This window comes from Lipotes vexillifer, unplaced genomic scaffold (genome assembly GCF_000442215.2).
Source record: "Lipotes vexillifer unplaced genomic scaffold, Lipotes_vexillifer_v1.1 scaffold1438, whole genome shotgun sequence".
NCBI classification, from domain to species: Eukaryota; Metazoa; Chordata; class Mammalia; order Artiodactyla; family Lipotidae; genus Lipotes; species Lipotes vexillifer.
In genome coordinates, this window is record NW_006797921.1 from 256,411 (window position 1) to 269,970 (window position 13,560).

Sequence of the window (13,560 nt, forward strand, 5' to 3'; positions counted from 1 at the left end):
TGGAGACTTTTAATATTCTCAAGTTACAAAGACCATACTATTTTTATCTTGGACCCTAGACAAAGAACAGTGTGTGTGACTTTGGTTATCAAAACATACTCAAAAAAATTCCTCAGAGAAACAGAAAAGCTGAAGGAGCCATTATTTCATGCAGCTGTTTAAAAGGGAGAAAGTCTTACAAGTTGAATGAGTAAAGCAATGAAATGGTAATCATGACACTGGAATAAAACATTGCCATTTGCCAAGTCCAGGATAAGCACGGAAGTCCCTGAGAAAGAGTAGAGGACACGTGATGGGAGGACAGAGGGTTTCTGGAAAACCAGCAAGTTGTGTTCAAAACTATGGACTTTCCCTGAATTAGCACACAGAATTCTTCTAGAAGTCTCCTATCTTCAGGCTCTTCAGACCCAGATAGGAAAGGTGAGGGAAAGCATGGAACAAAACTGTGACACTGTGTATAGAATTGCAGTCATGCCTGGGCAGAGAGCAGGAAAAGCAAAAGTGACAACCTGGGAAAGCAATTGGAGGAGACCAGAATTACCAACTGTGGGCACCAAGGGCTCCAATTGTACCGTAGCAGGTTCCAGAACTATAGAGGCAAGAAACCAAAAATACTAATTATGTCAAGAAGCGGCATCCTGAGGAAGGAAACATTACTCTCCCATCTTTACTTAAACCGTGTACTTTTTTTGAATGGGATTTTCCTTTTTATTTTTCCCATTTGCCCCTCTTCTCCCTATTGCTTTCCCACATCTCATCTGCCATGAATACGCATCTTGTGTAAAATTTTTACGGTGCCCTACTTGAACGATCCACTTAGTGGCCCAGCTTACTGCTGTGTATACTTAATAACCACAAATAAAAATATAAACATATTCATAAAACATTAATTTAGAAAGTATAGATCCTTAAATATAAAAATCAACTACACTGGTTCCTAAAGCCCAACTATTTAGGTGGTAGGTAGCTACTATCTCAGAAACTACCGTATTCCACTTTCTATGTTAATTGGAACCCTGAACATCACATTTACCAGGTTTGGACTTGGGCACATCTGGACTAGGTGTGGTTTTAGGGCGGGGACGACGACCTGGTCGTTTGGTCTTTGGTGGAGCTGAAGAAAGAAAATCAGCTAGTTAATACACGATCGGTGGCCCTACAAACTGACCATCAAAACTACGTGTATCTTAGAAGCACATTTAAGCCCTTTGATTTATTGCAGATATGTATCCTTCTGTTTGCAACTTTCTATCATTATTTACCCAGTTAAATGAGGTCTTGAATAGTGGACTTTTATTTTATTTTTTGCCAAATATTTATAAATAACTGTTCAAAAGATCTCTCTATTCTATTTTGAGGTGGAAAACTCAGAACTTTGTACAGCTTGGAGAAGACAGTCTCATTAAATTTTTGAAGGTATATGTTCAACAGGAACATGAGAAAAGTTACTTTTAGAAGCCACTAGGGATAAAAACTAAAATTTATTCGGCCTAAGATTCAAAAGGAAATGTTTTTCGCTTAGCATTTAAAAATCTGCAAATCAACATGGGGTGGGGTGGGGGAAAGGGAGGGTGGGATGAATTGGGAGATTAGGTCGGACATAAATACACTACTATGTGTAAAGTAGATAGCTAGCGGGAAGCTGCTGTACAACACAGGGAGTTCGGCTTGGTGCTCTGTGATGACCTAGATGGGTGGGAAGGGGGGTGGCGTGGGAGGGAGGTCCAAGGGGGAGGGGATATATGTATACTGATACATATATAGCTGCTTCACTTCAGTGTACAGCAGAAACTAACACAACATTGTAAAGCAATTATACTCCAATAAAAAAAAAATCTGTAAATCAGTAACATGTGCAAAAAGGCTTTGAATTCTCAAATTATTTCAGGGAAGGCAACTTTTAAAGAATGAGATATAATTTTTAGACTACAGGATTTAAAATTTTTCTCCAAAGGAACAGAGAACACACACACACAAATGGACATTAATGAACAAATCCATTAATGTGAGCCTGTTAATAAAGATGCCAACAGTCAGGAAAAGGAAAAAAAGGTAGGCCACTCACTGCATTACCTAATGTTGTTGTTGAAGGTTTAGTTCCCAGTGTTCCAGGTTCTAAGACTGCACGAAAAATAATCAAGAAGGAATCAAAATCAACGGAAAAATGATGAACTTTAGTAAAGTATGAAAAATGCTTAATTTTTAAGTACTAAGTTGAGCAATCATAAATGGTGAAACTTTTATGCATATAAGAAATTCCTTTTTTATGTAAATAGATTCCTGTGTTTTTAGACAAAATGAACAAAAACACAGCTGGTCAGTTAAGTTTGGAAAGAGAAATGGAAAAAAAAAAAAGGCATGACTCTCATTTGGAAGATGTAAATGCAATAAAATAACCAACAGCTCATGTTATGAAGGAAAATGTGAATAACTGGCTAAGACAGCACTAGCAGAACAGTTTTTGCTCTCTTGAAGAAAAAGAAGCTACATAGACTGGGGTGAGTTTTTATATTTCTCTCATTTAATGAATTTCCTAGTGACACATCAGGATATTTAGATCTAGAAAGACCATAATGCTTTTCAAGAAAATCTGCAAATGTTAGAGTTTTGAAAGTAAGAAAAACACCTCTAAAAGTGAAAGCACAAATATGTCCTGGGGAAGCCATGGTCCTCTATGGGAAATAACCAGGTTAAAACAAGCTCAGGACATGGTGCTCAAATACAAGGAGGGACAACAAGGAATGTGACAAATCAAAATCAGTATGGCTTTCATGGCTGTCTCAGAGATTCCACTTAAGCACAGGCAGGGAGTTTATCTTCAGGTGAAAATGGCTGAAAGAAAGATCTGAAGGACAACAAAGAAATAATTTTTTGAAAAGCCAAAGCTAAGCACAAAGTTGAACATAGAGGGTGTGAAAGAAAAAGAATTCTTTTTCACTCACTAAAGGAAACTTCATTACCTATTGGCAGCTGTGATGGTGGTGGAGTCTCAGGTTCCAGGGCTGCAATAAAAGCAAGTATTATCAAAGGGGATGCTGATGAGCACCATTTAAGCTAGAAATTAAAGGTCCTTTACCATAACAAGTGTTCTCTCATTGGCGAACCATCAGGTTCTATTGGCTTATGAAATAAAGCTCAATCAGCCTGCAGCCTCTCCACAAACCACAACAGAAGAAAGAATAGAGAATTCTAATTTTTGTTGTTGATTTTTAGCTATTTTCCCCACTACTGTTTTTCATGCCTGAGGAGATATTAAAGGAAGTCTGTGTAGCCTCTCAGAGGTTGTTCACCTGCCATTTTATTTTCATGCAGGACAGTTGGTTTCACCCAAGAAAATGGGAAGAGGCAACAGACCCATCAGACCTGTGACCATGCCTGAGCTCTGTTAGTTTGGGATGATTTTCAACCTGACTGGATCTGATATTCTTTCACAAAAAATAGGAATGGAACTTACAGTCTAAAAAGGGCCACAAGCGTTCATACGGTGTTCCCCGTATTTACTAGTATCTATTGCTGGTGAACAAATTTACACATGATTTACACATGAAATTTATTCCATTTAAATTATCAAATCAATAGAAGTCAGAAAGTAGTCTCAGATTTCATCAAATGCTGAATAAATTGAATAACACTATTATATAAATATTCTGACAGATAAATTCTCCAATGCCATTCAGACTGGCAGTAAGTAAATTATATCTCATGCTGAATATAGTTTGGTTACAAAGTCTATTTGGGTTTTTTAAAAGAAGATCATCCAATAGAGGTTTCCTATTCTGTAGAACGAAAAGAATTCTTTTCTTTCAAGAAGAAAATAAACAAGGAAATCAGTTGTTGAAATACAAAACAAAGTGAATATTCTTTGACTTTTTTTTTCTTACAGAAAGAAACCAATTAATATGGCACCTACTGACCAGCTTAACAGAACTTAAATCATTTTGCACTTATGTATTCCTTATATTACATTTACCAGGGTTATCTCTGATATTTCTGGACTGGGGGTATGGAAAGTTTGGGGGAAGCATGTAGTGACTCTTTAGCAACTAAAAAAGAAAATATAATAATAAATAATTCAGATAGAGAATTTTCATTTATTCTGAATGCAAGGCATAATAGCACAAGGTGTTACTGAAACGTAGCATCATTCATTAGAATGTCTGTGGCCAAAAAAAAGAATTCTGATTTCTCAAGAACTTGTCAGAAATAGATTATAACAGATGAATGGCAGAGCTGCAGTGATGTACGAGATAGAAGTACACTAGGCAAAGTAAAAAAATGTATGTGTGGGAGGGGAGGGGGCGTGGCTAAATGTCAGTCTACAGGAGAAAGGGAAAATAAATAGTAGATAACAGTAATTAAACATAATAAATATCAAAAAGCATTCACATCTGAAAATAGCAAAAACCAAAAATTCTCTTGAAACTTTGAGGTTGTAATTCAGGTTTTAATTTCTACAAAGTTACCTTCTAAAAGTGTGAAAAAGTAAGATTTGGTACTTGTAGCATCTTTTAGCTTTCACAAAGATCAAAGAATGATGTCTTTTGAATTTTATAAAGAAAAATCAGCATTTTTAAGTTCCTGAGACTGAGGCCAAATAGGTATAGAGCCCCATCAATTAAGCTTCCAATTCACCTGAATATAAAAATATTAAAGTCAGTGTTTATTAAAAGTAAATACATCTTCTGATAAGACTTCCTCTATTTCATAGCCTTAAGGTATTACCGATAAAGGTACAAAAATGTTCCATAAAAAAAGCTGAGTGACATGCAAATAACTACACCACTCACCTCAGCACAAAACAAAGAAAACTAAAACCCTCTCATGGATTTGTGGCTAGCAATGAGTACAATTTACTATTCTGTCCACGGTGTCAGAGAAATGCATACAACAAACAGCTGTAATCAGAGGTCTCTCCCTTTTTTTCAGATCGTTAAAAGCTTGAAGAGCCAAACGTCATTACAATCTGAATAATTAACTATGAAGGAAACAATTCTTATTGGATGAGAGTTGGGACATGGTAGATGGCTGGGATTTTCAAGAAAGTGCTGGATTCTGTTTATAAAACAAACTAAAACCAATGTGGGTTTTTACTCGTTAGCTTAACCACAATGAAAAACCAAAGGAAAAGCAGCCTGTATGGAAAGTGAAACAGAAAAACAGGAGAGTGTGAGGAGAGGTCTGAGAAAGGCAACGAATGACTCCAATCAAAAAGCTTTTGATGGCTTATTTGCTCTCTTGAACCTTGGCAAGAAAAGAAGTATTTAGTAGAGCTATAGCGGTGGTTGCCATAAAATAAATACATTTTAAAAAGCTAAAACCCAAGCAATGGTTTATAGGGAACCAGTCATCACTCTATGTTGCCTCAGGCCACTCAAAGTCAACCTGAATTAGCTTAAGTTTAGGCACAGATTCTGAAGTGGTGATACTTGCTGTTAGGGGAAAAGTGGCTATTCTTAGGTGATTAGAAGGTAGAAATCAAAGGACTATAAACCCATTAGCTTCCAAATGATTTCCCCCATATTAAAGGGAAATGTCAAATTAAGAAATCTCTTTGCTCAAATACCTTAGAGTGATAAGAACACACTCTCCCACCTTGATTTGTATTAATGAATTTCTGCTCAGAAACATTTTATTCCCCCAGAAACCACTAAAAGTAATAATATAGCTTAGCATGAATAAATGGTAATAAACCTTAGGAGACATTTTTTGATGTTTTCAAATGTTACCTTGTAACAACAGAAATAATTAGATTGGAAAAACATTTACTTAAAGTTGGTGACCCCAAATGGCAGGGGGTGGTGGTGGGATGAATTGGGAGATTGGGATCGACATATATACACTAATATGTATAAAATGGATAACTAATAAGAACCTGCTGTATAAAAAATAAAATTCAAAAAAAATAAATAAAAAGTTGGTGACCCAAACATAGAGTAATATTTCTCGATCTGCTTGGTAATAGGTCCCTATTCAAAATACAGCTTAAATGTAAGAGTTACTACCTTATTCTAAAGTCCTCTGGGCATAATTTTAAAATAAATGTACATGAAATCCTTCTCTCAGATAGCTGACTGTCAGAGTTCTATGATTTAAACTGCTACGGCTCTTGAGTTTTATTAGCTATGCTTCTTTCTCCTAATAACCTCTCTGAGTTAGAATACTTCATTCCATTTCTCTGACGTAGAGACCTCACCTCTGGTCACAGCATCAACTATACTCCCTTTGCCTAATCCATAATTTCCTTCCCTCTGACACCTACAACACCTGGAAATCTCACTGCCTCTTTAAAAGGAGTCATGAGAATTCTCTCTCTGAGCAGTTACGCTTTTCTTCCTTACCCATGTCTTTGCAAAAAACAAATCATGCCCACTTAAGCAGAAAACCTCTTGCTTTAATAATCCTACCTTGTAAATACACATGAATGAAAAATCCATATTACAGTGAGAAATATATTCTTCCCAGAGCTAAGGGGTTAAAGTTTTGATGAAAATAATGAGTTGTGATGAAGTTCCCCATATACAATCTCATAAATCAACATTTCAGAACTGTTGTAGAGATTCTGGATAGATGGAAAAAACAATCTGATCATTTAACATGTCCTGCAATCCTCGCGCAGGGAATTGTCTCTGTTTTTAATTACATACACAGGATAACCCCTCCCTGCAAAAAAAGAAGAAGAAAAAAAGCCTCTTTTCTTCAGCAAAACATCATTAATGTCTCCTGAGAAGTAAACAGAAGTCAGTGTTCGGAAATCAGACCCAATTTAGGAAGAAGTCATAGAACATTAGGGAAATACAACCATTGCTAGTCATGCAGCCTGAGAACTGAGAAGGCCCCAAACAAGGCAGAGTTCTTAGGGGATGGAAAGACTTCTCCACTTCTCAGCTGAAAGGCTACTGTTTAGTGTGATCTGAATTCCAATCAACTTTGGCACTGGAAACTATTTCACAGTCCTAGACAAGGGAGTCCTCAATCCTTCCCACCACTCTATTTCTGTGCTTTCTCTGTGATGGTCATGAACATAATGAAACACCACACAGCTCAGAGAGATGCTATGATAATATCAGAGGAGTCGGCTGTAAACGACATCATTTCATCACACTTTCACTCTTTTCATGGAAAGTTATATCAAATACCAAGATGCAAATCAGAAGTTCTTGCTCCAAAGAGTGGCATAAAATAATTTTTCAACCCTACTTTTGGAATATCAAAATAAAGCTCAAGGTAATTACCAGGTTTGGTGTGTGTCACTTCTGGACTGAGAGGGATTTTAGGTTTCAAAGAAATAAACTGTGTTTTACTGGGAGCTGGAAAAATAAAGAAACAAAATAATCAACAAATCAATAATTAGTCATTTCAGTGTCTAAAACCGCAAAAGGAAAACCTATACCTCAAGTGCTATAAACCCATCATCTTGGATGATTTTGGATTCCATTAAAATAATATTTCACAGAGCACCATTTAATGAAAATACAGTAATAAATTTTCATCTTTTTGAAAAAGTATTTCAAGAGAAATAGCATTGTCACTAGTCACCACAACTACCCCAAAACAGTGATTTTAACCCATGATTAGAAAACCCAAATCAGTGTAATGATTTTACACCTTATTTCACATTTCTCAGCCGCATCTAAATCTTTAAGCACCAGAAAAATGTTTTAAAATTAATATTTACTGATAGGTATAATGTTATGATAAAGAAATTTTACTAATGCCATAACAGAAAGCTGTTTTGCCAAATGAAGTTGAACTTGAGGGCCTTACTCAAAAAAATGAAGAACTGTGTATAAGATGCAGCTTTAAAAACAATGGTTGCATAGAAGATGAGAAATCATCAGTGGTTTAACGGCTCTCCAAGGTACAGGATGATGTCTAAATGCTGAGTTCACATCAACCACCACACGGTCAGCTATCTAAAACCATGAAAGTCATGGAGTTGATGTGCACTATGATATAATTTAGTACTGCTGAAATGATCCAATTAGAACAGTGATTGAGACATTACATAAAAGCTGGCATACTGGACTTTCTGTGGTGAAATGAAGTGACATATTTACTAAGGACATATTGTTACCCAGTGTTGTCCGTGTAGGTTCAGGGCTTTTAGAAATTTTAGATGTAATTGTTCCAGGACTTGTGGTTCTTTCTGGTGGTGGAAAGGAAAAAAAAAAAAAATTAAAATATTCTAGAGACAATAAAAAAAAAAACAATCCTCCAAAGAGGAACTGAATGACCTTTTTAAAATCCTGTAATATTTAGTCAGTGTTTACAAAGTATGCAGTGAGTAAAAGTTTGGGGAAAGAATTTTAAAATTTAGTCATAATAGTATAGCTATAAAAAAATTGTAATAAGCAATGGAATAATCAAAGCCTGGTTTGTTGAGCATGATTCTGAGTATACTCTTTGACAATGAAGAGTATCACATCCAGGTTGATAAACTACCTTTACCTCAAACTGTGCCATAATATATGTTGTTCCCCTCTCCTTTTCCTCTAAACCCTACACGTATTCTGAGGCTTACATCCTCAACTCTTACTTTCTTTTTCTGAGCTTCCACACAGTATTATAGTTTCACAAGCAGGTTGTATAGTCTTACATTGCTCTCATTGTTCATGATATAATCTTAAAAAAAAAATACAAGCAATTGGAAAGCCAGAGTCATGTCCTCTGCATCTCAGCCATCGTCCTAGTGCAAAACTGAAAACATAGTAGTAGGCAACGAAAACAGGAACTGTCTGCCTAATAACACTTCAACTCAGATGCATGCCAGGAAAATAAATTACAGTATATATCACTGTGACAATAGGACTTGTTTCTATGTTTATACAAAAATTTGCATACAAGAACATCATTCACTAAAATTGATCTAACAAGAAACAGCAGCATATTACTTAGAAATCTGGAGGTAAATACAAAAGAAACATGCTAAAAAATTGGAGAAGGGGTCTCAAGGGTAGAATAGGGTAGGGCAGTGGACTCCTCTTGTTCAATCTAAGCCTTGTAGTACTTAAAAAAAAAAAATCTTTACGTATTACTTTGATTAAAGAAGAGTATTTCCCAGAAAAAAAGAACATCATTCACATAATTTTCAATAAGATCTTATTGAAAATGTTTGATCCTTGTTATTTTGCATTAATTATTCATCTTCAGTCAATTCCAAATTTTACAGAGAATGTTTAATCTATAGAATCGCTTCTTTTTATAAGTAGATGGACATTATCTATTTGGAATTAAATATCCTGAAAGGTTAAAGAGACAGTTATTTACCAGGTTTAGTTCTTGGTGTTTTGGGCCTGAAGCGTCGTTTAGGTGTAGAAGGGACAGATGTAGTTTGCAGGGGAGCTGAAAGAAGATTTAATATAGCTTTGATAAATGGTATTTCCCAGGGGTCAATCAGATTGTAACTGTAAACTTGTAAACTTCCTGAGGGCAAGAACTGCTTTTTATTTCTTTGTATCCCTAGAATGCCTAGCACTGTGTTTTATACACAGTAGGTGCTCAATAAGTAAGTGTTGATTGAGTCAAAGAAATTAAATTCTATATGAGAATTGAAGGTACATTGTTCACTTAACTGTACTGAAAAGGGAGGACCCTTGTGGGATTTAAGAACACAAGGTACAGTTAAGAACTCAAAAGGTGATTTAGTGAATAGCACGGGAGAAGCACAAATAGTTGAGATTTAGAGAATGGAAGGTTCAGAACTTTTTAAATTCTATATCTCACTACTAACCTCACCAGGAGTTAATGAACTTCATTATTCCAATAATTTTCTATTATAGAATATATGTTGTTTTACTCTTTTATTCACCTCTATCATATCCAGGATTGCAGAGCCTACTTGGTGCTCTTTATACTTAGGCTACTTGGAGAAAAATAGTCTGATCAAGTGGTATCTAAATATGCTAATTGAAGGGAATGTATTTTAAAATAATTATTATCTATAATTTTGTTGTTATTTTCCAGTGGCAAATTTGAAAGAAGTATAGGGAATAACAAGAAGGGAATAATACTTCAAAATAATGTATGCAAAGGCTGAATTATTATGTCATACACCTGCAACTAATGTAATGTTATATATTAATTTTACCACAATTAAAAAAATACAGAGACACCAAGATTATGAAAATTCTTTGAGGATTATCACAAGGCTAAGTAGGACAGATAACCCAGTTCTTTGAAGAATTTCATGGTAGAGAATGAAGGGAAATGTTTACTACTGAAAATATTCTGAAAAGGCCAACACATGACTGATTCTTTTCATCACTTTATCCATTCTTTCAAAGTACACAACTATACGGATGTCATTAGTTACCAAGTGTTGTAGGTTGCATTTCAGGACTGGTAAAGATTTCCAGTTTTTGAGGAACGAATGGTGTTTCACTCGGAGCTGAAAACACAAACACCCCATCCCACCAAATAATTCCAGTTAAAATGAGGTATTTTAAGTGTTTCAGCATGCTTTTAGATGGTGTTACAAAGCACATGCTACAAGGACATGATTAAGGATGAAAAATGCATGAATGTTGTCTTGAAAGCTGGTGGATGAAATGATAATTTAAAGTGGAGAAAAGGTCAGAATGAGATTGTTCAGTAGCTGACTCCAGGCAGACTCAATGCATGGAAGAGAGGTGATACAGGCCACAAACACACGAGATGGGGGGATATGGATGATGAAGATGTCCATGCAGTTTTCAAAGATTTTCATTCCTTTAAGGATGGAAAAAATACCATCTATTATGATTTAAAAAGAAAAAAGAGAGAGAGAGCCCAAAATGGAACATAGGAAGCCTGCATACAGGAAAAAATATATATTATATTCAGAAATAGGAAAGAAATAAATGATTAGATGTGATGGTATTAAATGGTCATTTGGAAGAATGGCATTTACATGGATTTTCTTTCGATGGAAAACAAGGCACAATTTTTCTGTTAAAAACATTACCCAGTGTTGCCCTTGGCTGTTCAAGAGTTCTAGAAGTTTTAGATGGGACAGAATCCAGAAATGGGTCACTTGTTGCTGTTGGAATAAATGTCAACATTTTTAAAAGCAGTAGAAGGCCCCAGGAATAAAATACAAATTCCAGAGTAATAAATTATGCCTCAAATGGGGAAAAACATCAAGAACACTTGAGAGACTGCTGACCAACATTTTAAAACTAGTGATTCATCAGGAGTTGAAGATGACCTCATTTTTAAAAACATGCAAACTTCAAATGTTAAACCATGATAAAACAATGTTTCATATATTGAACTGTTTTCAAGTGGTTTTTCTGGTTCCTTCCCTCTGTTTCTTAAACTGCTAGCTGAATCTACTCTTAGTATTCTATTTCATTTCTTAAAATTTTATGCTGCTTTTTAAAATTATTTGCCTTTATTTATCATGGCACCAAGAGTTAAGATAAGGCTACACACACACACACAGACACACACACACAAATACCAGACACACGTCTTTGTGTGGCAGAGACCAGTATTATTTACTTTGAATCTCCTGCAGTACCTAGTTTAGTAAGTGCTCAATAAATACTTGCTAGAAGGAACTATTGGACTGAATTAAATTCACTGTAGATAGATCAGTAAGTGAATGCCAAAGATTAGACCCAACTGAACTTCTATAGACAAATGAGTGACATGATTGCTCTAGAGACGGATTTTTCACCTTGGCACTATTGCCCTTTAGGGCTGGATGGCTCTTTGGTGTGGGAGCTGTCCTGTGCGTTGCAGGGTGTTTAGCAGCATCCCTGGCCTCTACCCACTAGATGTCAGTAATACCTTCCCCAGATACCAAAAGTATATCTAGCCATGGCCAAATGTTTCCTCAGGGGGAAGGGAGCAAAATCACCCCCACTGGAGAACCACTACACCAGGGAAAACTAAGAATCTAAAAGCTTTTTAGAATGACTCTGAACAACAGAGAGATAGGCCATTATTTTACTGTGCCTCAGTGGCAACCTAATCTATCTGCATCTCCCACATGTGGCAGAGTTTATTTACTGATGGATGGGAAGAAATAATCATTCAATGGGAGAGGTGGGTAGAATTCATCTCCCTGCCACAGACTGCCATGTCTCTCCTGTGGAGCTCTAGAGAGCGCACTTTTTCATTCTGCAAAAATGAAAGGGAGAACTAGGTGCAGTATTGTCAGAATACCTGGCATCCAAAAAAAGAATTGAGAGGCTGGGTGTACCTGTGTGGGGCTCTGATATTTCAGGCTCATCTGATGTTGTAGGGCTTGAGAAAACATCATAAGTGGCTTTTAAAAGAAAAGGTAAAACAAAAAAGAAGATGTTAATTTTAATTTTAAAAGATTTCATGACATATTTTCATGCTGGCTGAAAGAGGACATTATCATGTAGGTGTTAGTGAGCTTTGGCTGTGGGCTACTGGTCATGTCAGCAACGTGTAAGCAATCACTAAAAGACTTACCTCTAGTCCTTCTTGCCCTGAACTAAAGGCCTTTATGCAGTGAGCCCTGACACTGACCCCTAGGGTGATGTGAGCATAGTGCTATTTACAAGGAAGTGGTGCCAGCTGTAAATCAAACAGCTTCAAAGAGTACAAACATAAATGAAATCAGACGGCAATTTGAGATTTCCAAAGAAGGAAACAGCAGTCACACTGAGGAAATTTGCACAAAGACTACAGCTTAGTCTTTGTACTTAGTAAAAGTTACCATAATAATGTCTGGATAGTACTTTACAGTTTGCACAGCACTTTGCAGGTTGCACAGCACTTTATAGTTTGCACAGCGTTTTCTCATATATCAACTTATTTAACTCTCTTAACATCCCTGAGAAATAGGTGAGGTAGACATTAGCCCCATGTTATAGACAATGGGGTAGTATCTCCATTTTCTAGATGATATAATTGAGATTCACTGGGGAGACGACATTTGCTAGTGGTCACGCACGGGGACTGTCAAATTCGACATATTTCCCATTCCATTAGCAGGGCCAGGAATGGCAGAGTTAAGACCAGCACCTTCATCTTGTACCATCCTTCCTGCCATTTTACCTAGAGGCAGCTTTCTACGTTCCTCCATGGAGCCAAGAGCCCATCTATAATCTAGGTGGGTTTAAAGATAAGTTTTATATTCTACATAAAGAAAAGTAGGGTGACCTTAAAAATACAGCTTGATTTTAATGTAGGGATAACTTTCACGCTCACTTAAGAATTGAATTTGCAAGCAAAAACAGCATCAAAATTAGAAAGTTCCCATTTCTGTACAAAGAGCTGTCACCATGGTAATGAGAGGTATAGAGGAAGCATGAACTGTCAGGAGGCAGGTGTCACTTCCCTTGCCCATTGAAAACGGCTGTACAGAAATAAACTATAAAGGCAGGAGCGCATGGAAAAATTTACACATTGGGGCTACTTGTAATTTAGTGACAATGTAATGATACTGAACCGTTGCTAGTTTAAGCTGTAGGGAAGCTAAGATCAGAGCATGCGACACAGTCTGATATGCAGAGAGGGTAATTATATTGCACTGCATACAAAAGAGACAGGAAATATATTTCAGTTTGTGAAGGTGAATCTACTGCTTTGCAAAATCTTCAA

General features: G+C 36.3%; 1 protein-coding gene across 1 annotated transcript in view; it reads right to left on the minus strand.

Annotated features, from left to right (window-relative positions):
- ABI3BP (ABI family member 3 binding protein) overlaps positions 1-13,042 on the minus strand; it is a 114,745-nt gene extending 101,703 nt beyond the window's left edge. The window contains exons 1-7 of the mRNA XM_007469979.1: positions 12,907-13,042; positions 10,943-11,017; positions 9,268-9,342; positions 7,233-7,307; positions 2,961-3,002; positions 2,074-2,115; positions 542-589 (exon numbers count right to left, since the gene is read on the minus strand). Of these exons, the coding sequence (XP_007470041.1) occupies positions 542-589; positions 2,074-2,115; positions 2,961-3,002; positions 7,233-7,307; positions 9,268-9,342; positions 10,943-11,017; positions 12,907-13,042 (493 nt within the window). The remainder of the gene's footprint in view (positions 1-541; positions 590-2,073; positions 2,116-2,960; positions 3,003-7,232; positions 7,308-9,267; positions 9,343-10,942; positions 11,018-12,906) is intronic.
- Between the last annotated feature and the right edge of the window lie 518 nt (positions 13,043-13,560).